The sequence below is a fragment of the Tupaia chinensis genome, unplaced genomic scaffold (genome assembly GCF_000334495.1).
Source record: "Tupaia chinensis unplaced genomic scaffold, TupChi_1.0 Scaffold000060_1, whole genome shotgun sequence".
In the NCBI taxonomy this organism is placed as follows: Eukaryota; Metazoa; Chordata; class Mammalia; order Scandentia; family Tupaiidae; genus Tupaia; species Tupaia belangeri.
Genome location: NW_006159518.1, coordinates 956,928 through 979,442, shown reverse-complemented (window position 1 = coordinate 979,442; position 22,515 = coordinate 956,928). Strand labels below are relative to the sequence as shown.

General features: G+C 39.6%; 1 protein-coding gene across 1 annotated transcript in view; it reads right to left on the bottom strand.

Annotated features, from left to right (window-relative positions):
- Positions 1 to 14,560: 14,560 nt before the first annotated feature.
- Positions 14,561 to 22,515, bottom strand: part of PLXDC2 (plexin domain containing 2) — a 520,858-nt gene continuing 512,903 nt past the window's right edge. Inside the window, exon 14 of the mRNA XM_006141612.3 lies at positions 14,561 to 16,609. Coding sequence (XP_006141674.1) covers positions 16,493 to 16,609 — 117 coding nt within the window. The 3' untranslated portion in view covers positions 14,561 to 16,492. The remainder of the gene's footprint in view (positions 16,610 to 22,515) is intronic.

Sequence of the window (22,515 nt, the reverse complement as noted above, 5' to 3'; positions counted from 1 at the left end):
TAATTGCTACACAGTAAGTATCAGATGGCCTGATAAGTTACTGGCATAGAGAGAGGAAATTTGTCCCAGGAAACAGACACAAGCTCTTCAGTCAGCTCTCGGGGATGTGGAAGGCCCGGGTTTGATGTTTATGAGAGGGGCAAAAAGCAATTACCACTGGCCCTTCCTTCCAGTTGTGGAGGGAAATGGAAGTTTTCATGCCTCGGAGTGGGGACTGCCAGGTCAGTTATTTGTTGTGGTTTTATGTCAAGGAAATCAAACTGACTGCAACAATCTGTCTGAAATAAATGAACTCCCATCCCAGAATGTCAATAAAGCTTCGCACCAGGCTGTAAAGCAAAACAATAGAAAATACACATGGATCCCTTCTCCCTTCCACTCACTCACACCCTCTGCCAGAGTTTATTGCATTATATGCGACCGGGGAGTCTCCAGTGATACCAAAGCCCTCGTTTGAACTTTCCTAACAGCGGTGCTCCTTTCTTATTTGCTCGGTGCTGTTTAACCTACTGGGATCTTGTTGAGTTCACATACCATACATTTCCTCAAGATGACATCTAATTAAATTCCAAATGACACCATTTTACAAAAGGGACTCTTCATTTTTTTGCAAGTCACTATTTCTCTTTTTTACAGTCTGCTCTTGCTTGTTCAATATCTCACTTCAAGGCATCCTGATGCAGATTTAAAACATTCTAGAAAGAAATAAGATGCGAGGTTCTGTGGCATTTCGAATAATTTATGCAGCCCATCCTCTAGGCTTCCAGCCAGACTCTAGCAGGAGAAATTTGCTTCACATTCTCTCAAGACTCATGCCACCGTGAATCCTTTTGGAAAGAAATCTAAATTGCAATTGTATAAAGAAGTCCTGGGGAGAAAAATAGCCCAATGTGATTCTGCAACCCCAAAGTGTTTGTAAAGTTCACTGTAAAAAATGTCAGGAGACTATCTGGGAGAAGTTCAACGGCTCTAAGTAAAGTTTGTTGCTGGCCTCAGAGTAATGCACATTAAAAAGGGGTCAATTAACATTTATCAAGAGATGCTGGCATTTCTAAAGTGTATTTACTCTGGAAGGCCAAGTGCATCTGTGTGTCTTCAAAGCGATCGCAACTCACAGAAAATAATAGGCCCATCACTAGGAGGAGGCTGGGGTTTCTAAATGTGCCAAGAGTTACAAACTCTATGGGATGCTTATTATTTTCTCACATTTTAAAAATTTCCAAAAGCTGTAATTTACTTACATTTGAAGTTGGAGAAGCAGATGTATAAACGATGCGTCTTAACATCCCCACTGCCTGGATCAGAAAGTCAGCATCAGCAAAGGCAGCAGCTTCCTGTCTGCATCGCTCTCTTTTCTCTCCTCACTTTATCTGCCCTTCTGGGACTCACCTACACCCTGGCAGTGCATGTGTGAAATTGGGCTCCCCATACATGGGAGGCCCAGAGGGGTACAATAAACACATTGGTTTCTGTTCTTCTATCACCTCCTTAAATCTGCCAGGCAGGGCCATGCTCCCTGGTAGTGCTAATGCCCTTGAACTGCAGGCTGTGATCTTTAAATGCAGAGCCAGGGGTCAAGAGAGCTATTGGCCTCCTTTATAACTGACATCTTCGTACTTCCCCGATGACTAAATCAGGTGTTCCTCTGTTTCTTTGGAGAGCTCTGAAACACTTCAATGTACTTTCAAATTGTCCAAAGGCAGTTTGCATCGGCCCTTTGAAATCCTTTCGCTGTGGACTTCCTAAAATCTTGTAGACTTTGTCTTTTCATTTCTGTTAACCTTCGCATTAGTTACCTTCCCACTGGAGCTGAAATCAAGTTCTGCCTTTTAGAGACCTTTGGCTGTTCCGGAAGTAAGGCTTCCCCAGGCCTCTGGTTCTGATCTTAATGATCTTAATGAGAGACTACTGAAACTATCCAGTTCCTTTCCTTAATTGAGATTTGCTCAGCTTCATAATAACTATAGATGCTCCTAACTTGTTAATTCTGAGGACAACCCGATGAGTTAAGTACTGACACACACACACACACACACACACACACATCATTAGGTCATTTATTTCAGGGATTACACCTTACATTTAAACCTTTCCACCCAAGGCCAGCATCTGGCATGGAGGTTAAGGCGGCTAGAACGCATGTGTTGACTGGACTATGTGATTCAGTTCTCAAACCTGGTGGCTTGAAAAACATGCTAGATGTGTGTGTGTGTGTGTGTGTGTGTGTGTGTGTGTGACCAAAACTCTGGAGAGAATGGAGGAGGGGTTGTAAAGACGCCGTCCCCACTGGGGGTGATTTCACATTTTCCCTCTCTGTCTCTTTCTGGTAAGCCCATGTGCCCGATGGCCAAAACTGAACTTAAAAACAAGCAACACACACACACACACGCACACACACAATCCTCTCCACTGACTATAAATAATTTAATAATCAAGTGTGTAATGACCACAAGGAATCTTACAACATGTATCCTTTTCCATTTTATCATCAATATGGGGAAAAGTTAACCTCCACCTCAAGCAGTGCTGGTTGTCTGGATTACCACGAGTTTTTAGAAAATGAAAAAGGAGCTGTGGGGGACACAGCTGGGCTGATCTGGACAGGTTTGGATAATTTCTCACAGAAATCTGTCAGGTTGTGTTGTGGCCTTGGATTTTGCTGGAAGGTGTGACTGAGAGAAGGGGGCATTTCATGCATGTTGACAGGCCTGGGTTTTATTAGCAGAGGATTAATATACGGAAGTGATTAGAGAACTAAGAAAGGACACTCGTCATGAAGGGTAGCCAGACCTGAGCCAGGTCAGCACCCAGCTTTCTCCCATGCAATCCATCCGTTACTCTTCCTCCTTTCTGCAACAGTCTGGGTTATGACGCCCCTCTGCTTCAAAGCTTTCAGGTAGATCTATTGCTTTGAAGGTGAACTCTAAGGTCATGGATGTTATCAAGGGCCTGACACTCTGGCTTTGGCTGGCTTCTCTCCGGCTGTCTTCCCTCATTTGAACTTCCTGGGGCCTCTGTTTGCTCAGAACCTGCCGGGTGGCTCTGTCACACCACTTCTGCCACCTGGTGACGGTCTACTCACAATGGTCCACTCACCTAATGACCACTTGTTTTGTGATTACTCCTGGCCTTTCCAGACAGCATGAACTCTTTCTTCCCTCTGAGATTTCATTGTCTTGTTTTAACATTTCTATCCTGGGGCCTATAATCTTTGATTTACAATATTTATTTAAATATTTGTCTCTTCCAGTATACTGTAGGCTAGATGAAAAGACTGCTCTTGTCTGTTTTTTCTTTTTTTCTTTTTAAAATTTTTATAACCCCAGGTTCAAATCTGCTGCATAACACAGGATACTCAAGTTCCTGTTGGGGCCAGCCAGGTCACATGGTGGTTGAGGTGACTGGATTCCCACATGATGGCGTGGTTTAAGTCCTTAGCCTGTGCCTTAGAAATGCACCGGGTGTGGCTGTGTGTGTGTGTGTGTGTGTGTGTGTGCATGGCCAAAATCTGGACAGGAGGATGAAGGAGAAGGGATTGTGGAGGGGCCATATTCCCAGGGAATGCTCTCACTTTGTCTCCAGTAAACACATGCACCATATAGCAAAAGATAAAACCAAAAAGAAAGTTCTTGCTAAAACAAACTGAGGGGGAAATAGTACGAATTGTGTGTCAGAAAGCTCATGATTCTGAAAATAGTGGTTTGGAAGAGGAGACTTGTGAGAAAAAGACCTGATCTCCAGATTTATGAGATAAATCTATAGCTAATTTAAAAGTTGTATGATTGTCATTTGCATTTTTAACATACATTATTCAGCTTTCTTTCCATTTCATTAAAGAAATGACATACCATAAATGACTTTTGAAAGCATTAGGCCAATGTTTCTCTACTGTTAAGGGAAACTGCATGATTTGCATGAACAATTTTTCCTTTTGGGCATCATAAAGGCAATTTACACCATTTAACATTGAGGTTCTGAATTTACTCCATGATATCAACACTTAATCAGCTCTGTCCACACAGAGGTAAGGCTTGGAAAATCCTAGTTGAATTGCGTGGAACCATTGTCCAGTGAATGCTCCAGTTACTGCGTATGCTTCCTGGTCCCAGGATAAGGCCTGGGTGAACTCTGAGATGTGAAAAGGGTAGTTCAAGACTGGCAGATTGGGAAACAGGGAACAGATATTTGGAATTCGAAATATCTCACCACACATTCCACATAGATTTGGGCACACACATACTCACACACATCTAAAAACCTTGACTATCAAGTACAATCGATTCCTAAAGGGAAGAGAAGAATAAAAGCCGGCCCCATGACCTCATGGTGAGGGAGCCAGATCTCACATGATAGACTGTGCAGTTTGAATCTGGCCCTGGTGGTTTTGAAAGCAGGCCAGGTGCATGTATGTGTGCATACCAGTAAACCAACAGGATGAAGAAATGGAGAAGGGATTGAGGTGTGGCCATGCCTCATTGGGGGATGCTTTCTCCTTCTCTTTTCTTTCTCTCTCTGGTGAACACATGTGCCCTCTGGCAATTAAAAAACTTTTTGAAAAGGAGAGTGGAATAATGGGGAACCTTCAGGAACTCAATTGGAAAATCAGAGGAGTTCATAAAGCAAGACTCACAACAGAGGCAAGAGCTGAACAGAAGCACCCTGGCTTATTCTAGTACCAGGACTTAAAATGGCAGCTAAATTCCATCTGTGCGACCCAGGAGAGTTCCACAAGTGGGCATGTGCTTGTGGGTAGGGGATAAAGTTTTTATCCAATTGCGTATGACATCTTGCATCCTTGCTTTTTTTTTTTTTATTACCTTAAGGCTTATTTATATTTCTTCCATGAGTGAAAGAGACAAGAGAGAAATAGGCACCTCCAACAGAGTTGTCACTGCGACCCACCCTTAATCTCAGCCAACCCAGATCATGGGCATGTGCACACGTGTACATCTGATGTGGAGAGGAAAGTTCCAAGACACAAACCCAGGACCTTCACATGTAGATCCAGTTGTGTTATTGCTGTGCGACTGCCATCCTTTGTTCTCCACAGCTCACTCTAGAAGATATCGGTCCTCACACTGGGATAGGTATAGAAGCAGAAGAATTTTCTAGCATGTCATGAGCCTTAGGGTTCTGGATTCTGTATATGGTTTCTTTCATGACAGGTAAAATGTTTTAAAAACTAACTGAGGAAAGGAAACAAAAATGTTGAATGACAAAGGGAACAATATTTAAGAAATTAAAACAAAATGCTCATTTATTGTTTTTAATATGTAATCAAATATGACAGCAGTATTACACAAATTGCTCCCTTCTTCCCTTTCTAAAATCCCAAATTTGTTGACTCCAACTAAAAGTGAAAAGACATGATTGAATTCTGAAAATAGCAATCAACAGCAAGAACACAGGTAACATTTGGTCACCACCAGCTTCCAGACCTTGAAAGATGAACTGTGTCACCGTGGCAATCAATACACTGGATTTCTTATCAAATTATTACTAGGAAAAATAAGATTTCCCACACACTGTAAGCAAAATCAGAACTGCAGAGACACTGGGTTTATGAAGCTGTGTGACAAAAACGTTAATGAATTATTGCAATCATAACAATCCCCAGGTAAAAGACAAGTGGCAAATTAATGGACTGTAAGGACACACATTCAAACTTAGATGATTCATGTTACAGTGAAAATAACCAAGAAGCTTGCGGAAGGATGTAGCATCTGAATAACTGAGTTTGAACAAAAGGTTCCAACAGAGGTCACGCTTCTTTTGCTCTCAGACACCATTAGTGCAAATTCGGATAAAACAGTTTCGACATTTGCAGGCTCAGGTACATCTACCATAAGGTCATCGTGCAATCTGTGCATGTTACCCTAGCATGACAAAGGCAGCCTTGGAATGTCTCACTGACATGGCAGAGGAACTAGGAATGATGCCCAGAGGACTGGAGTACATTCAAAACACTCCATTTTCCAGCCCTGTATTTTATTAAATGAAATTTTGGAGATTCTCTGCAAAGTTAACCTTCACCTAAAAGACACATCCTTGATTTGACACACAGAGTTCTCAAAAATGGTGAGAAGTGACTGGTAAACTGTGCTCACCCATACAATCTTTCCTTTTGTTTGGGACTGATTGGGTTTATATGGTCAGATTTTCCTCAGTGTTCTGTTTTTGTAGTGCCACAGTGAGACTGTCATTCTGACAATGGGTACAATTATCCCCACTTCGAAATGCATTACAAACGTTCTGTGCACTGGTGCAACTGGCATACAACATGGACAGACCCTGCCCACCGTGCTGAGTGCCCACCTTCTCTTTTCACACTTCAATGTTTCAACTGACTTTAAGCAGAATTACCAGAAACAGTAGTAAATTCCTGGCATTGGAAAATCCCATGATCCCAGCTGGCATGCAAAAAAAGGCTGTCTCTTTTCTCCCCCTGAAAGTAATATACTTCCCAGGCACTGTCCAAATGCCTCAAAGCAGGAAAGCGAGAGATTTGTTTTGACCAACCAATGACACGCTCTCCCCACCCAGCTAGAGGTACCCTAGACACCAAACGTCTGTGTTTAAAGAGACTTGATTTTCCTGAGATGATTTTAACATTTCTTTGTAAGGGAAGCTCTTGTTTCACTTAATGTTCTTTTCAGAATAGCCTGGTGGAAGACACTTTATTTGAGTTTTTATTTCCCTGCTATAAAAGTGACAGTCTGAGTACATTTTTATTCAAAATACTTTGCAGTGGTTGCTCAGACTTCACCATGATGTCTAGACTTTTTGCACTTGAGTCTGGGTCTTGGTGATGGCCCAACTTCACAGATATCCTGCTCTGGGCTCATGGGTAACAGCACCCTTTCTGATCCGTTCTCAAGAAGATTACTTCTAGTCTTACTTTATTGCCTATGTAGGGTTGACTGGCTCATGGTCTCTGGTACAGGAGAACCAAAGAACATGATCATGCCTTCCAGGTCAGAGGGAAATTAATGGAAAAGTCTACTTTTGGTCATTACCAAACCACTCATAACCCAATTCCCTAGAGTAAGAGCTTTGGCTTTAGAATTGGTGCCATCGAAGAGGTACAGGTAATAGCTGAGTTTGGGCATAAAACCGTACGTCTGATGTCTCTTAGAGTACTTGCAGAACCTGTGCTCTGAATGTCCTAAATTCGAGCTGTTCCTCAGTGAGTATAAATTTGTGGATTGCTGCCAAGAAGTTGAAAACTTCTGCCTGATAGTACATTGAGATCTTTAATTTTTTAATGAAATATCTTCATTCACCCACTCCTATGTTATACCTCCCCTCATACAGCAAATTTCTAAAATTGGTTTCATGCTATGTATTTTTAAAATAATTATTTACTTACTTTTTATTCCTTATTTATTTATATTTAATTTGCTATAGGACACATGTGCTCACCAGAGAGAGAGAGAGAGAGAGAGACAGAGACAGAGACAGAGAGAAGGAGAAAGAAAGTAAGCCGCCAAGTCTAGGACTTGAACTGTGGTTGGCCATGTGGGAATCCAGCACCTTAACCACTGCACCTCCTGTTGGCTCCATGCTGTGTACTTTTTGATAGGCACTAAAGGTTTACAGTTGTAAGATCAGTCTGGGATACTTTGGTCATGAGTATATACTTTTGTAATGCCAGGGAAAAGAAAGATTGCTATTAAAAATTAAACTCCAGGGAGATGAAGAGGAGTTATTGAGATTTTTCAACTAGAATAAATATAATTATAATATCATTATCTGTTAAGTTAAATTTTAAAATTTTATTACATTACGAAAGGATTTTTGTAAATCATTCTCAAATGTTAATAAACTTTAGACATTAGAAAAAGTTAAGTACCAGTTTATGATGTGCATTTGATTTATTTTTTCCCTAGCATTTTGTCCTGGATTTAAAGTAATGGAATCTTTCACTCTCAACAGTGAGCTGGAAACTAACTTAAAAAAACATGTTTTGAGCATGCTCTCCTAGATATAATTTAGTTAATCATAATAAATGTATTATTGGGAAGCCTATGACAAAAATTGATTCAAGAAATTACGTAATTTTGCTTTTATAATTATCATCTTACTTCTTCATAATAATCATTGTGAGAACAGTGGACATAGGATGATTTAATTGGGCAATAATTAGGCAGATGTATTTCCATTTAAGTTGAAGCTTGAAGATCAACTTAAAACTTGAAATCATACCATGTTGTCTCATCCCACAGTGGTAGAGTAGAAAATCAGACACATATTTGCAGGTCTTCTAGATTGGAGTGTTCTGATTTCCATGATTGTCTTATGAGAGTTCTCTTGGGGTACACTTGTCATTATCCTATAGTTGCAGATTCCATGACCTAGGTTTTAAATGTGTGTCTCTATTAGCAATCTGTAAAAAACAGCTATGATGCTTTCAAAGCCTGTGTTGGTCTTTTGTAAACTAAGTAAGGGAATGCTTGATATTTTACTGGGGGACTTGTTACTATTTCTGGGGTTATCTGTTGGTATACAACTTCACCAAATTTCCCAATTATTGCAGAAAAAACACAAGTTTAAACTGAAAGGATTCTGAGTTATCCAGAGAATCACTGAACCTACAGGCAAACTGACATAAGGCACATCAAATGACACAAACTTTGGTTTGACAGATTTAAACCTTCAAACTCTGAAATGCCCAATTTTCCATTACTTAGGACAGCAAATGTTTTCTTTCAAAGAAGGAGCATTAAAAAAAAAATCATTATTGCTTTAAGCCTAGGTAAGGGAAGTGGATATTCTGATGGTGCAAACAAGAAAATTTTCATATATGGAAAACAGAAATAGAAAGCTCATCCCAATATCCTGAAGATGAGATGTACCCAGTTTCAACATCTATGCATTTCAACTATTGCATCTGGTAAGTAAGAATGCAAGAGACTAAGGAACAAGATTTGTAGATGTGCTGAATGATAAAAGAAACCTCCCTCCCCCATGCAGAGTCTCTGAGATACTGAAGTTGCATGACTTCGGTATCAAGTACCCATGCCAAATGCAAAGATCAATGCAGTAGCTATTACAGAAGAGATATACAGTTACTATGGAATCTTATCTCTAGCTATGAAAAAGTCAGTTCCCAAGTTTTCAGAGATAAGCAGCTTGCAGTCTCCTCTCAAATTTGCAAAATCAAGAGATAGAGAAATAGATAAGAATGATGTTGGGTTGTGGTTGAACTGTTCATGACTTTTGTAGTGCCTTCTAACTCCAGGAGTTTATGAGTTCATGTCTTATTATAAATAAAAAAAACTAACTATGATGAAGATTGACTGACAAGAGAAAGACAAACATTTCTTTCTCTTTGTATATTTTACCCACTAGATAAAACAGTACTTTCAATCAGGAGAGAGATTTTGTCCAACCTGCAATTTATCCCCCAGTCCAAGGAACACTGATAATGGCCAGAGACATCTTCAGTTGTCATAAGGGGAAGTGTGCAACTCTGTACACTCACGTGTGTTATTTAATTAATAGACATCATGTACACCACACAATGCACAGAACCCACACCTCCAAGCTCAAAAAAGAATGATCAGACCTAAAATGTCAATAGTGCCAAGGAGGTTAAGAAAACCCCGAGATGGTCTGATAAATGAATAACAATCACACACACCTAAAGTGCAAATGCTTCTTCCATACACTGGTGCTTCTGAATACCTTAAAACAATGTTGTTGATCATTCCAAAAGCCACAGCAGAACTACAGGGGCAAGACAGTAAAACATCAACTACTGCAAATGATCAGTAAGAAATGCAAAAGGACTGGAAAGTCTTTCTGGGTCAGGGTCAACTTTGAGTGACTATTCTCATCAGTAAAATGAACAATCATTTGAAACAGAGCAAATAGCCCAGAGGTGCAATCATGCAACATATTCCAGAAACATTCCTTGGGAAAATACTTGATAATTCCCCCATTTAGGTAGGATAGAAAATTGGAATTGGAGATCAATAAAGTGATATTGATCCTACATACTTGCAAAGTTGTGTTGGAATATTTCCTCCTCAAACATTATAAAATTGATCATTATAGGAATGATCAGTTTACATGCCTGAACTCTTGCTATTTGTATTTTATGCTATATGCTACAAAATCTCACACAATTACTTGGTTCCAGTAGGTGCCTGATAAATATTTAATTGAGTGACTAAATCAATGAATAGATAAAGGGATGAATCAAAGTGCCCTGTACAATGTAAAGTGCTATAAAACACCCGGTAATAATGAGTAGATAATAGGTAATGCCACAAACCTTGCACCACCGTTTGCTCAAAAACCTTCTTAGGATAGAAATGTTCAAACAGTTTAAAGAATAAATAAAAACTGTGATTACATGTGTGGTAAGAAAATGTGCTATAAAGATGATTAGTTTTCAAGTACATTTGGGGAAAAAAAATAAAACAAAGGCAGAACAATGTAAGCGGCAAAGACAAATAGTGCTGCTGACTTAAATGGCCATAGCTAGAACTTGAAATCTCTGGTTGCTAGAAAATCATGCTTAAGACTAAGAAGTAGCAAACAGCTAGAGGAAGAAGGCTGGTCTGTGCAGTTGGCCATGTGGGATCCAGAGCCCTAACCACCAGGCCACTGGCTGGCCCTTTCTAGACTTTCAATATCTTTGCCTAATGACTGAATATCATTTTTATAAATAATTAAGATGAAATAATTACATTCCTCTGTAGCACCATTTATCTGAGTTTTCAACATGTTTACGTCCCTTTGTTATTCTTAACAACGTGATAGAAAAAGAAGAAAGTTCCGATGTTCCATGTTACAGGATGAAGCAGATAGTGAAAAGAGCAAATAAAATTAGTTCCGAGATGGCCAGTGCCTTCTCAGAGGCCTGGTCGGCCTTCACTGCTGACGAAGGAGTGCAGGTGATGAGAATCGACACAGAGGCTTTAAGGTCGGACACTGGGGAAATTACGACATCTCTTTGAGCCTTAGTTGTCTTTATCTATAAAATGAAGAGGTTGAATTGTATAACTTCCCATGATTCTGGTATATAGACGTTAATCCCAAAAGTAGAGGTCAGGAGAAAAGGAAAAGTAAGAGCAATTTTTTGGAATTAGTAAAGCACGTGGTAATGAAACATCTGGAAAATGCCTGACTGGATACAAAGCAAAGGAGAGTGTTTCACGGGCAGAAGAAAACACAACCACAGAATGTACTTCTCAGTTAATCTGATTTAAATATCAATTTCTCATCATGGAATAAACATATCATGAATCAAGGTATAGATTCAAGCAATACTTATCTTCAATGGGCAATAGATACTAGGGACATTACTGGATTTATATTCCTTTTTGAAAAAATAACTCTTTTTTTTTTTGTCAAAAACTGATAAATGAAACTAGTCTGAAAAAAATCTGTCATCTGGATATTAGCATAATATCTACTACATTACCAAAGTATTACTACATTTGCAAAGTTTTGCATTTCAAATTAGGCTTGGCAAATTTTTCTATTTTAATGTCACAGCCTCTTACATTTGTAATACAGGCTAATTATGAAGTTATTCATATTTGAGGTATTGCCTTCTAAGGAGAAGCTTCTAGGCCAGCTTCTGGGCCTCTCTTTGCTGTAAAGATTAAAACAGGAAATCAGAAGACACTCCAGAAGCAAAGTGACTCTATGTAATAAAGAACCGAGCCAGCTGAAGGATGCACATAGGCAACTTTGGCATGGGAGAGAAGAAATAGGGACAGATGGCACGCGGTGCAAATATCAGATGAAACACTAAGATGGGCAAGTAAAAAGGCCCAGCTGTGGTAGTGCAGGCAGGACGGCATGCTGCTGATACCCCACGGGAAGGCTCTGGGTTCCTGACCTGGGTCTCATTGCATCTTCCAGGTGTGCTGTCATCTTGGCTGGCTATAGGGCTGGGGAGGCGGGGAGGATTATGGCATAAACTCTTAGGGATGCCTGTCTCTCTCCCTTGGGAAAAACATAAATAAACCTAAAGAAAAAAAAAAGAGCAAAGAAAAAAGGAATTCAAGCAACTTTCCTATGTATTTTGAATGCATTCCGCTTTGCACTTTCTCAAGAAATGTGTCTAATTTATTTGAATGCTTTTTGGATTGATGGACTATTTTCCCTTTGAATGCAAATTTATGCTGGTACTGGACTAACAGATGTGCTTTATAGGGGCTTTAAAAGTCTGTACATCTGTACATTAAATCAGTCTGCAAAATAATATTGTAAGAAAGACAGGCTAAAGTTTTTTTCCCCCAAAAAATTGTAAACTGAGACTCATGGTAGTTGAAGGAATTTTTCTCAAGATAACATAGTGGAGACTCAGAGCCATGCCAGCTGGTGTTCCTCTCATTGCTCCATGGGGCCTCTCTGTGATCAGACATGTTTGGATATGTGCATTTGGTAGAAATTCTTTTCCTTTCTCCTCCGTTTTCTTCAAGGACAAGGAATTCAAAAGAAACACTTCTATAATACAATCCAATGGAATAGAATTTTCTGCCTAAGTGTTCTTGGCTATCTAACATGGTTGCCACCAGCCACATGTAGCTACTGAGTACGTGGAATAATAAAGAACCGAGCCAGCTGAAGGATGCACATAGGCAACTTTGGCATGGGAGAGAAGAAATAGGGACAGATGGCACGCGGTGCAAATATCAGATGAAACACTAAGATGGGCAAGTAAAAAGGCCCAGCTGTGGTAGTGCAGGCAGGACGGCATGCTGCTGATACCCCACGGGAAGGCTCTGGGTTCCTGACCTGGGTCTCATTGCATCTTCCAGGTGTGCTGTCATCTTGGCTGGCTATAGGGCTGGGGAGGCGGGGAGGATTATGGCATAAACTCTTAGGGATGCCTGTCTCTCTCCCTTGGGAAAAACATAAATAAACCTAAAGAAAAAAAAAAGAGCAAAGAAAAAAGGAATTCAAGCAACTTTCCTATGTATTTTGAATGCATTCCGCTTTGCACTTTCTCAAGAAATGTGTCTAATTTATTTGAATGCTTTTTGGATTGATGGACTATTTTCCCTTTGAATGCAAATTTATGCTGGTACTGGACTAACAGATGTGCTTTATAGGGGCTTTAAAAGTCTGTACATCTGTACATTAAATCAGTCTGCAAAATAATATTGTAAGAAAGACAGGCTAAAGTTTTTTTCCCCCCAAAAATTGTAAACTGAGACTCATGGTAGTTGAAGGAATTTTTCTCAAGATAACATAGTGGAGACTCAGAGCCATGCCAGCTGGTGTTCCTCTCATTGCTCCATGGGGCCTCTCTGTGATCAGACATGTTTGGATATGTGCATTTGGTAGAAATTCTTTTCCTTTCTCCTCCGTTTTCTTCAAGGACAAGGAATTCAAAAGAAACACTTCTATAATACAATCCAATGGAATAGAATTTTCTGCCTAAGTGTTCTTGGCTATCTAACATGGTTGCCACCAGCCACATGTAGCTACTGAGTACTTGAAATGTGGCTACTCTCACTGAAGTACTGAATTATTCTTAATTTTATGTATTTTGAATTCATTTGAATTTCAATAGGCACATTTGGCAAGTAAAGATAATATTAGATAGCACAGTTTTAAGAGCTGTGTATGAGAGATCAGCAAATGCTCTAAGTATCGCAAATTAAACAATGAGGAGTTAACTGTACTTTATCATTTATCATTAATAATCTATTTGTTGGTGTATCTTGAAGTCCCAGACCTTGATAAACAAATCAATATTGAGGTCAGTGCCATCTGGTTGACTTAAGAGATTTTTCTTGACTTTTGATATCTTTTCTTAACTACTGATTATTATTTTTTACAAATAAGATAAAATCATTGCATGCCTCTGTAGCACCTTGTATCAGATCCCTCCAGATGTTCATGTCCCTTCGCTGTTCTCAATTTTTTTGTTATTCTCTCTACTATCTTCATAGTATACTGAATAATGTACACACATACCCTCTCTAATACATTATATATGTCAAGTCCAAAGCATTGGTGTTCTTTCTGAATTTCCAGAAACATTACGTTGGTTTTTACCTTTGTAGCAAATGGGCACCAAGAACAAACCAGAAGTACAAAGTAGAATGAAAGTTTCATGAAAGAAAGCGCTTCAGCCAACATTCCTCACTACTCAATGATTCACATACCACAGAAACTTCTCACCACCTTTAACACTTAGGTCTGGCAGGAGCTTTCTACTTCCAACAAAATTTCCCTGTTACTCATTGCTTTGCTTCACTAAACAATGCAGAGGGTTTTAAGTTTGTTTGTTTGTTTGTTTTTTCCTCCTCAGAATGATCAATTCTTTTGAATGAAAAATAGAAGATGAGCTCTGCAGGGTATAGGAATAACAGCACTATTTAAAACAATTATGCAAAGTATCCTATATACATGCAGATTTATATAACTGCCAATCAATAGCTATTGGAAGCCACACCTACCACAAAAGCTAGTGAATGAAGCATCATCTTATCCTAAAAGGAAGTCGTCTGTGTGTTCCTTGTGTATTTGTAGAATACCAGTTGCACCAGTTTACACTGGCAAGTCATTTGGTTATTTTTCTGTGACCAAACCTACTCCCTCAAAATACGTTGGATTATTTCATCTAAACTGAATGGAGCTACAGCAGAGATTGTCATCACATCCTTCCATCAACTTGCTTTTCAATTTTTTTCCCTTTTTTGCAATTATTTACTAAGTGGGTAAGGAGAAAGTTACCACTCTCACCAGAGACTTAAAAAAGTCAAGCAAAATATATGCGATAGAAAATGGCACTCATTTGCATCAGGCCAAGGCGATGCTCAAGTGTGATAGTCTGTTAGGAGACGGATGCTGTTCAAGGCAGACATTGTGACCAGATGCAAAACAGGTCAGTAACGTGCTGCTGATGACACATCTCCACCTCGTGAGACCTGAATCTGCAAATGTTGAGCACTGTACCTTTCAAGAACCAATAGTTTCTTGGCACAAAATGGGAATATGTGATGGGCTGTGAGGGTGACGGAACTGTACGCGCAGTACCTGAATTGAACTTTAGGAGCTCGCGATACATATCAACCACCTTCCTCCTCAAGCATTGCCTTTCCTTTCTTCATTCATGGGGAATTTTCAAAATCTGGATTGCAATGAAAGGGCAAATGATATAGCTCCTTCTAAGGAGATTTTGCATCTGCTTTATTTAGCCAGAGAGGGAAGAGGTTGATATGAATGAAAAAGTGGATCAAAGAGGCAGGAAAATGATGGGCACTGCAACTAATTGAACCACTTTTGCTAAGTGACATAAAAATATTCTAATATCAAGGATTATTTTACAACTCTATGGAATGCAGTGATGCAGCTTGCATTTCTTTTGTCTTGAGGACAAAATGCACTCTTAGAGTCACAAGAGCCTGCCTTGTGTTAGTTATAAACAAAATAGATTTATATATATATTTATGTAACTACTATGTGCTTTAAAGAAAATTACTGTATGATTTTAGCAGGGTTCTTTCATTCTTTTTATCACCAGGGATACAGGAATCGACAAAACAATGAAATGGGCCTCTAGTGCCAAAATGGCAAAAAACAGAAACAAAAAACTATATATTTAAAATCCCTTAACATTTTTGTCTCGAAAACGATTAGGAAACTCTTCATTCTCTTTCCTTTTGTTTTTCATCAGCCAAGAGCAACTGTGGCTTCATGGGGACTTCACAGTTGGAAAATGGAGGCAATGCTTCTTAAAACAAGTCAGATGTTTTATTCCGAGGCAGGAGCACACAAAGCCTCCTGGACCACACCCTCTTTCCTAATCCTCAGTTAAAAGTTTGGAAATTTTGTCACAGGTCATAGAAAGGGCATTCATTACCAAGGATGAGGCAGGCATCGTTTGAACCTCTTGTACAGATACAAGATTTATCCTGTATAGGAATGAACTTGTTGGTGCAGATCGATCTGGACCAGGAAAACACAATCCTTTTGCCACACATCTATTTTGGGAAGACAGAAAATCTCTTATTTTCTGTGTGTTTTTGCTCCTGCATGAACCACTTTTCTTAGCAATCTTGAAGCACTCATCATTGCTCTTTTGAGTGAAAGTGTTCAGGCTTTGGAACAGTTATTTTTGAGACAGCAGAGAAGAACAATTTGAACCAAAGGTATAGATCCCTCGTGAACTAAAGCTTTATTATTATAATTTTTCCTTGATCCCTTTGCAACCCTGCACCTAAGCCAAAAGCATTGTGACCTTGTCATACTTCTGATAAATCCACAGGAGAGAATCCGCGTGATCTCAGATGTCATTCCACGAGGGAATGCTACGTTCAGTGTAAATGGGACCTGGGACAAGTTTTAGGTTTTCTTTTACCCTTCCTGGGCTGGGCTTGTCCGGAAATCTCATCTCCTTCAGGCTACAGCAGCTTAGGTCTCCTTTGTTTGTGTGTTTGTTTGTCTTAAAGGTATAGGCAACATTTTAGTTTTAACACCTGTAAACCAGTACTGGTGCTGTTCTGTTCTAGAAATTTTAGCACTGCTCAGATACAATAAAACCTTCTTTCTCTCCAACTGGTTCCACTTCTGCATAGGCAGGATGTCCAGAACCTCTTCGAAACTTCATCGCAGGCCACCTGCTTGGGCGTCTCTAAAAGAGAAAATATTAAAAGTATGGTGATCAGGGTGAGATCCTATTACCAGAAAAATGTATCTGTCAACTCATTTTAAAATTTTCAAATTAAATGTAGTAATGCATTAAATGATCTCTCAGTCCTGTTATAGTTAGAATGAAATATTCTCCCCGTAAATCCTCAAGGTCTGATGCTCTCATCTCTAAGATGGCACAACTAGGGGGCTTCAAAAAGTTCACGGAAAAAATGGAACTAAAGTATGAATTTATTATTACAAAGCAAATTAATCCACATATAGTTTCCATAATAAGTTTTCTGTTAACTTTTTGAGGCTCACGTAATAGTCCATTTGCAACGTTTGCTGCCAGGGAAGTGAGAGATTCTCAAACCCAAGTTTCAATACCTTGTGTGTATTTGTCTAAAAATATGCCCAAATACACTAAGGCAAAAATGAACTGTAATTTAAAAAGTCTCTCTCTCTCTTTTTTTTTTTCTTTTAATTTGCCAGAAAATGTGCACTTCCGTACTTCCACTGGAGAGGGACAAAGAACTAGGAGGTGAGAAGGTACCTGTCCCCAGTAGTCATGCTGCAATCACTTTCCCTCCATTTCTCCTTCCTTTCAGGATTTTGAACACACATGCACATGTACCCAGCATGCTTTTCAAGCCATCGAGTCTGGGATTCAAACTGCATGAATCCCATCAGCCATGTGGGATCCAGCTGCCTTAGCCAACCAAAATATACAGCATGGTCACTTTCTCTTCTTTAGAAGTCAATATTGATGTTCCTTCATTCTGTTTAACTCACTCAACAACATGAGGCCCTAAAAGTCTGTATACTTCCTAGAAATTTGCTTCTAATAGCTACTAGATTTCCTAGTAAAAAAGCTAAAAGAAGTACTATTTAATATTTTAAGGCATTATTTATTAAGCTAAGCATACTTATATGCGACTTTCTGTGCTGGAAAATTAAAGAGTCATACCCTGGGATCAGCAGTTAGCATAATGGCTATGTCGCTGGACTCCCAGTTGATCGCAGTTCGCGTCCTGGACCCGGTGGCTTAAACTAACACCGGGTGTGTATGCATGCATGCCCAAGATCCCGAAAGGAGCAGAGGAGAGAAGGGATGGTGGCATGGCCATCCTCCCTAGGGGGTGATTTCTCACTTTCTGTCTCTCTGGCTCTGTCTTTCTGGCAAGTGCACATGCCCTATAGCAAAAACTTTACTATAAAAAAAAAGAGTCATAACCTGAAAATGGAAACCATCAACAGGGGGTGTGGACAATCAGTAGATATTGTATCCTACTCACTAGTACAGGTTATTTGTCTAGACAAAAGGGGAGTATTTCCTCCCAGCACTCTGTCCATCAAACAAACCTTCTGTGATTTACAAATAGATGTGGTGAAATGAATTATTAAGTTACAGCAGCTGAAGACACTAAAATGCACATCACAGCCATAGTGACACGAGAAACTGTTACTCCATTTATCAAAATGTCTGCAATTGGGGGATAAATAAAACAATAAATATTGAATGAAGTACTTTCATCTGAAGTAGTTTAATGTGAATAAAAGGTACTTATCAGTATACCTAAACCGGAACTTGGTATGCTCCTAGATTCACCAATTACGTGCTGATGTCAATAATTAATGCCTTTGGAAGAAGTTCTTCACATCACGTAGGAATGAGCATTAGCTCTACATGCTGGAAAAACACCAGTTCAGGTAATTACATTCTGACTACTAATAATATTATGTGCAGTCTCTATAACATTATGGGGTCAGAATGCCTTACCTTTATTAGCTATTATATCTCATGAGGTAAGTGAAATGGAATTATCTTTATTTTTCAAGAAGAATTTAAAACTAAGTAGAGGGTTACACAGCAAATCAATGTGTCTGTGGTCAGACTGAAAATCATCATCAATGAGAATGTTGTAAGCACCTCCAGGTGGTGGGTATTGTAACTCACGGATACCCCAGCTTGTAGAAAGAGGCCCTCATGCTGCACGGCTCACTATTTATCAGCCCCATCCTGTTTTCAGTGACTTCACAACTGGGTTTCTCCAAAGCCATGGACACCCTAGTCAAGCAATGCCACTAAGTCTTGGCTCTGCATCTCCAACTTTCCAAGGCCCATGTGGCCTGTGGGCCCAGTTAGAAGCTTCCTGGGAACTAGCACCCCTTTATAAACCCAGCGCATTAACGCAGGGTGCTACGGGTGACTCTTCAATACAAAGAAGAGCAGGTAATGAGCATATTGATGATGAGGTTTGTGAAAGTTATCAGGTCATGGGGAAAGTTTCTACACGTTTTTGTGTGTACCTTTTATTCATAGGTACCTTTTTATTTATTTATTTATTTTGAGAGATTTTTACTATAGGGCGCATGCACTCGCCCGAAAGACAGAGAGAGACAGACAGACAGAAAGCGAGAAATCACCCCCCAGGGGTAATGGTCATACCACATCCCTTCTCCTCCATTCTTCTCTCGGGATCTTGGGCATCCACACACACTCGCCTGGTGTGAATTTAAGCCACCGGGTTCAGGACTTGAACCACAGTCGACTACACGGGAGTCCAGCAACATAGCCATTCCAATAACTGTTGGTCCAAGTATTCACAGGTACCTTTTATTCACATGTCCCTTTTTGTGTGTACCTTTTATTCGTATATACCTTTTATTCACATTAAATTAAACTCTCAACTGGATTTCATGCTGTGTACAAGGTGAGTCACATATATAATCTCAGCTAATATCCATAATTCAATCACTTACACTTTGCACAAAGCAGCAGAGCTTGCAAACAGCAGAGCAAAGATATAACACAAAACCTCTCTACTTCCAAAATGAATTCTCCACACAGTGGAAATGACTTCTGAAAATTCAATAGTTTGTGCCTAGCTCATCCAACATTTGTGATCGTGGTTTTCTTTTTATTTCAGTCTTAAAAATATATCATTACCGACAATTTCAATATTCTGTAATAATTCAGAGTCATTAAATTCATAATTCCGTCTTAGGTAAAATGATTGCAAGATTAGTGAGAACGTTTATCAGGCACTTTGTGAGCTCATGAGACAGGTCCTCAAAATAGAAAACACAAAAATGTTGGGCAGCGACATTTTCTCTGGTAACACAATACATATTTAGTTTCTGAATTAATGGTATCTCTTTAAAGGACATTTTTCTTGTCCCCCTCCCCCCTACTTCTTGTAGGACAAAAACACAGCAAATTTAAAATCGCTAAGGATCCCATTATTCGCACATTACTCAAGATGAACAAAACAGAAGAGGTATAATCTAGCTACAGAATTATTCAAGACCAACAGTTTGTTCAGGCAAAATTGAAAATGTATACTTCTATAGTGTTTGACTAGATGAAAAGAAGGGGCATTTTCTATCATACGATCTTTAAAGTTTATATTGAAATCTAACAAACGTCATGCAAACAAGGTTTTAAAATTTTGTTCTTATTTTGTATGCTTTTTTTAACAATTCCATGACATCTCAATCACAGCCTTAAAAATGGCAGAGAGTAATAACTTCACCAGAACTTTGCTTGTTTTCTGCAATACTTTCACCAAGAAATAGGCAATGTTGTCTCATATCACACTACAATTATGTGACTGTACATAAATCAGTTGATTTTTCTGGGCTTTTGTTTTCCTATCAGTAAAATGATAGCTAATTTGTCATCATCTAGGAATCTCTATGCTTGCTTGCTTTAAATAACTGACGTTAGAATCAGGGAGAAAGTTATAATTAAAAAACAAATCAAAACAAAATAAAATTTTTCGTGTTGTGATTCTTCTGAGAATTGCCCCTTCTGCCTTCTTTCACTAACTTTTAGAATTTCCAAGTTTAAAGGAAATCTATCTTTTTTTTTTTTTTAAAGAGAGATTTTTACTATAGGGAGTGTGCACTCGCTGTAGAGACCGAGAGACAGAAAGTGAGAAATCACCCCCTGGGAGGATGGCCATGCCGTAATCCCTTCTCTATGCTTTTCTCAGGATTGTGGGCACACACTCACATGTACCCGGCATGAGTTTCAAGCTGCTGGTTCTGAGACACGAACTGCAGTCAATTATGTGGGAGTTCAGCGACATAACCATTACAGCATCTGCCAGTTCCACTGTTTTTATTTTATAAGAATTATTTATTTAATTTTATTTATTACTACTATTTTTAATTTGACCAGATATATATAGAGAGAAAGAGAGACAGAGAGCAGGAGGAGTGAGAAAGCAAGCCGCCACGTCAGGGATTTGAACCACGGTCAGCCATGTGGAAATCCAGTGCCTTAACCACCATATCATCTTCTGGCCCATATATAAGTTATTTTTTTTATTTTTAATTTTTTTTTACCAACATCTCTTTCCTTGTTTAAGATACGATCTTGTCGTGTTGTGATCCTCCTGCCTCAGTCTCCCAGCTCAGAAGACAGGCACATGCCGTTACATCTGGTTGGGTTTCAGGCAAACCTTGAGCTCGCAATCCTCTTGCCTCAGAACACAGGCAAGGGCTATCACACCTGGCTTTTAGATTAGACTAGGAATGGAACCTGGGTCTCTCATGCGGTTCCAGGCTGCAGAACACAGTGTCTCAGCACTGTAGGGCACCGTGGCTGGGCCTGAAATTGTTTTTCTATATCAATCTGCAGTTGTTTGGAGATTTTCTTATAAATGGAAATCATAGGGTGATTACATGACTTTAACAAAATGACTGATTTTTAGTTCTCATAGAAAGATCTTTATGGGGTGGCAGGGCAGGGGGGGAGGGTGGAGTTAATGTGTAAAATGAACCAGCTACTCCGTAGACTGGAAAGGGGTGGATGATGGATCTCGAAACCTGGCACCACGTCTGGCCCTGCAAAAAACTTGCAAGTGTGATTGAGCCCGAATTGCTATTTTAGAGAAGATACGTATTGTGCTTCTTTCTCAAGGTTTAAGCGTTTCCAAATCTGTGTTCTTTTTAGAATGGCTAATTCACATTGTTACGGAAACAGCTAGAGGCCACAGGGTCATTTGCTAGCAATACAGGATGTATGAAGAAAACGGAAGAATTTAAACCAGACTGCAATGTTAATTCATTACAGAGAGACAGGATGTAATGCCTTAAAACAGTACAGGGTATAATGCGTGGGTGATCTCTAAGAATTATTTATGCGATTAATCACATTTAGAAGACGATGTTCACAGTGATATGTCACACTGGGGTTGGCGCTGAGGGTAGGACTTCTTCCTAATGACTCCTTCAGTACTATTAATTGAACAGCCATCCAGATCTGTCTCAATGGTCCCTTGTTAGATAATTACCTACACTATCCACAAACGAACCTGTAGGGTACCCTCAGTTATCAGTGTACATAAAACTGCAGCTGGAGGGGGGACCTCTCTTCTAGCTCAGAGAGCAAAACCGATAGTGCTTTTTGCTGGGTGAAGTGAGCTCTTAAAAGGAGGTTACAGACCTGAGTGTGAAAGAAAAGGGGCTAATTTGGAAATTCCAAGCTCAGGAGAAGAAACTGGGGGTGAAGGAGGGCCCTTAACAACACTTGATAAGGTGACCAGCAGTTGGCGTAATGGATATGTCGCTGGACTCCCACGTAGTCGACCGCGGTTCGGGTCGCGTCCCAACCAGGTGGCTTAAAACTCACGCTGGGTGCGTGTGCGTGCATGCCCAAGATCTTGAGAGGAGAATGGAGGAGAAGGGATTGCGGCGTGGCCATCCCCCCTGGGGAGTGATTTCTCGCTTCCTGTCTCTCTGTCTCTTTCTGCCTGTCTGGCGAGCACACACGCCGTATAGCACAAAAAAAAAAAAAAAAAAACCTCCAAAAAACAAACAAATAAAAGAAATCCTTCAACAACTTTTCTCTGCTCTTATCATAGTCAATACCACCAGAGAGAAAGTAAACATGTGAAC